Consider the following 2,837-nt stretch of genomic DNA (forward strand, 5'->3'; position numbering starts at 1 on the left):
TGTGTAAAATGTTTCCTTTCGAAATTCTCTGGTAGATGCCTCCGAATTAAGGAGGCCAAAGTCATTGGATATATTTTATATATCTTGATCCACATCATATTATTAATTTATTGTAGCTATTTGCATTTTTTACTTAAAACTTAGTAGTTTTCATTTGTATTTTTTTAGTTTTAAAACCATTAGGTTGAAACAGCGGCAACAAGTCATTCAATTTTTCAAATCTTCTCGGCTTTATGTTTCTCAGAAATTGTTTGTAGTTTTTTTTTTCATCTATCGACCATGTCAACATGATGAAATACTACACATTGACTTAGCTGATGCCACCAACTCTGCGTGGCGGATAGAAAAACGGACAAAAAAAATACATTTGCAGTGATCCAATGCAGTGTAGAAAGAAAAGAGAGTTTGGAATGTAGCCAAACGTTACTAAAGTTAACTATAATAATGATAAAAATGTACATATTCACATGTTCCATGTATTTATATAAACAAAAAAAAAACTTGTGTATTACAATGGCAGCCCACAGTCTGTCGGGAAGTAGATTTCTGGCTGCATCAAAACATTTTAGTATCTGTGTGTTAACTAATCAAGAAACAATTTGTATATCTTTGATCGAAAAATTAAACTTAAATTATTCTTACCAATAAAATACAGAAACCATCTATTCAAAAAGAAAAAAAAATACAAGCGATTGTGTTTGATTTAAAAGTATTTGATTTCAGATATTTGATGGAAAAATGGAAAAACACACCGAATTCTCGCTTCTCTTCAAATCGTTTTATTCAATCTTCAGATGGTAATTTGGAAATTACAATTATGAACTATTAGTAAATAACTTACATGCACACAATGGCAAGTAATCTAATGTAATGAAGTAAGAAAGAAAGAATAATAAGAAAGTCACTAATTCGTTCAAAATAAAGTATTAATCGCTTAACAGTTAGATTCAATGGCCTAATTTTCTCCATAAACACGTGCCAATTTTTAAGGTTCGTAAAAGTGAGTTTCAAAAGAAAAAAAGAAGGAAAATGATTGAGAATGGGCATAATACAAGATGCATTAGGCTGTAGTTTTGAATCGTTCCAATCGTAGCTTTGCTTTCTCGGCATAATCGCTAGCGGCCTGTGTAGTGCTTGGATTTGTCGTCATTGTTGTTTTTTCTGTACCCGAAACAGCCGTTGATGCAGCGCCAAATCGTTCTTGTCGTTTCAAAAGTTTCTCTTTCTGTTCAATGGTGACCATTGTATTTGACACGGAACCTCCAAATCGCTCGGCCCGTTTCTTCAACAATTCGACATCTGGTGCAGTTTTTATGATGGTCAAACTGCCATTTTTGCTGTCTGTTTTGGTCGTCGGAGCAGTGTTTGTCGTAATACCAAATCGTTCGGCGCGAGCAAGTTTTGCTGCATCACCAGTTGGAGCAGCACCAAATTTCTTGGCTCTCAATTCCATGCGTTCTTTCATTGTGAGCTCGGACAATTTGACCACATTACTATCGTTATTTCCATTGCTGTCCTTATCGGCATTTCCATCACTATCTCCATCGCTGCTGAGCTTCAATACCTTATTTTCGGTGGTGGGTTTAGGTGAATCGTTTTCGGTTAACGACACGGACGGCAACAATTTGCGTTTTAATACAATCTTTTTGGCTTGTGCCGGAGCCGATGTGGCCGATTTGCTGCTTTCTGGTGGATTTTCGGGTGATTTGGATGATGTGCTGCCTTTTGGCGATGACAAAATTGCATCCTCATCTTGTGCTGTTGAATTTAAAAATGACTTGGTCTCTTCGTCCAACTCGTCATCCTATTTCGATTTACACAAACTCATTAACGTCGAAAATTTTCATTTTCTCTTTCAATTTTGCTTTGCTACTTACGTTCAATACATCGTCATTGTCATCTAACAATTCTTCCGAGATTGCAGTGTCATCGAAAACATCACCCTCTGTGAAACAAAATCATTTGTAAATCAAATACCATTACGATTGCACCAAATTCAAGTGGAACTTACCAATCAGAGCCGATTGAAGACGTTCAACCAGGTCATTTTTGTTGCCAGTCACATTTAAACCACGATTTTTAAGTTCACGCTTCAGATCTGCCACCTGAAAACAAACAATAAAACAACAACAACCACAACGATGAATGAAATGTTTGATACGGCGAATTGCTTTATTATTTTTTACCTTCATTTTTGAAACGTCGTGATCGGCCATGGTTTCTTTTTAATGCTGTTTGGTTCTGTTTATAAGAAGAACTAGCTTGCTTGTATCGCGTCTTTGTATGTATAGCTATCGATTGTCACACAGTTTAAATGATTTTTGTACGAAAAATCTAGGAAAACATGCTACCACAACGAAAATGGAACTTTGTATGATGTATTTCTTCACAGAAATTCCGGCTTGCTGTATTTTTTTTACGACTTAAATGTCATTTGACAAGTGTTGTTGCTGTTGCTGTTGCTTTCCCTTAAACACTACAAACAGTGTTACCCGATGAAATCACCAACAATACAATCTGAATATATCCAAACCAATAATTGTAACACTTAAAATATTCTAAATGTTTCCGAATTAAATTCTCAATAAATGAAGAAAATGCTAGAATGAAAAAAGCTTGAAGAAATTTTTTACTTTTAACTTTTCCTGGTGTGCGTATCTCAATTGCTGCTTATGTCAAACAGTCGTTCGCACGTTGACAATCAAATCCTCATGTTTATACTATGCGACAACAATCAACCGAGTGTGTGTTGTGTGCTTCTAACTACAGCGACAATATCATAGACTTTTTCCCTCAAATTTATTGGAATGGCAAAGCCAAAGGGTGGTAAAAAGAAA

The 2,837-nt window shown here is 35.4% G+C and overlaps 2 protein-coding genes across 2 annotated transcripts in view; both read right to left on the reverse strand.

The window, feature by feature from the left end:
* Positions 1-756: 756 nt before the first annotated feature.
* Positions 757-2,727, reverse strand: LOC129578791 (SAP domain-containing ribonucleoprotein-like). Its single transcript, XM_055467915.1, has 4 exons — positions 2,187-2,727; positions 2,012-2,105; positions 1,878-1,945; positions 757-1,804 (listed from the first exon to the last, which is right to left on the reverse strand). The coding sequence occupies exons 1-4, from the start codon at positions 2,214-2,216 to the stop codon at positions 1,061-1,063; spliced, it is 936 nt and encodes a 311-aa protein (XP_055323890.1). The 5' UTR covers positions 2,217-2,727; the 3' UTR covers positions 757-1,060.
* The window catches only part of LOC129580464 (histone-binding protein RBBP4-like), a 10,940-nt gene continuing 10,526 nt past the window's right edge, over positions 2,424-2,837 (reverse strand). The window contains exon 3 of the mRNA XM_055470907.1: positions 2,424-2,476. Within this exon, the coding sequence (XP_055326882.1) occupies positions 2,424-2,476 (53 nt within the window). The remainder of the gene's footprint in view (positions 2,477-2,837) is intronic.

The sequence above is a fragment of the Sitodiplosis mosellana genome, unplaced genomic scaffold (genome assembly GCF_009176505.1).
Source record: "Sitodiplosis mosellana isolate CC-2019 unplaced genomic scaffold, AAFC_SMos_1.0 Smas_scaffold_1, whole genome shotgun sequence".
Lineage (NCBI taxonomy): Eukaryota > Metazoa > Arthropoda > Insecta > Diptera > Cecidomyiidae > Sitodiplosis > Sitodiplosis mosellana.

Bases quoted from the DNA above. Each gene is read 5' to 3' on its own strand.
- LOC129578791 (XM_055467915.1), bottom strand. From the start codon at position 2,216: ATGGCCGATCACGACGTTTCAAAAATGAAG. The intron at 2,106-2,186 runs GTAAAAAATAAT...GTTTGTTTTCAG, and splicing joins ACGACGTTTCAAAAATGAAG to GTGGCAGATCTGAAGCGTGA. The intron at 1,805-1,877 runs GTAAGTAGCAAA...AAATCGAAATAG, and splicing joins ACAATGACGATGTATTGAAC to GATGACGAGTTGGACGAAGA.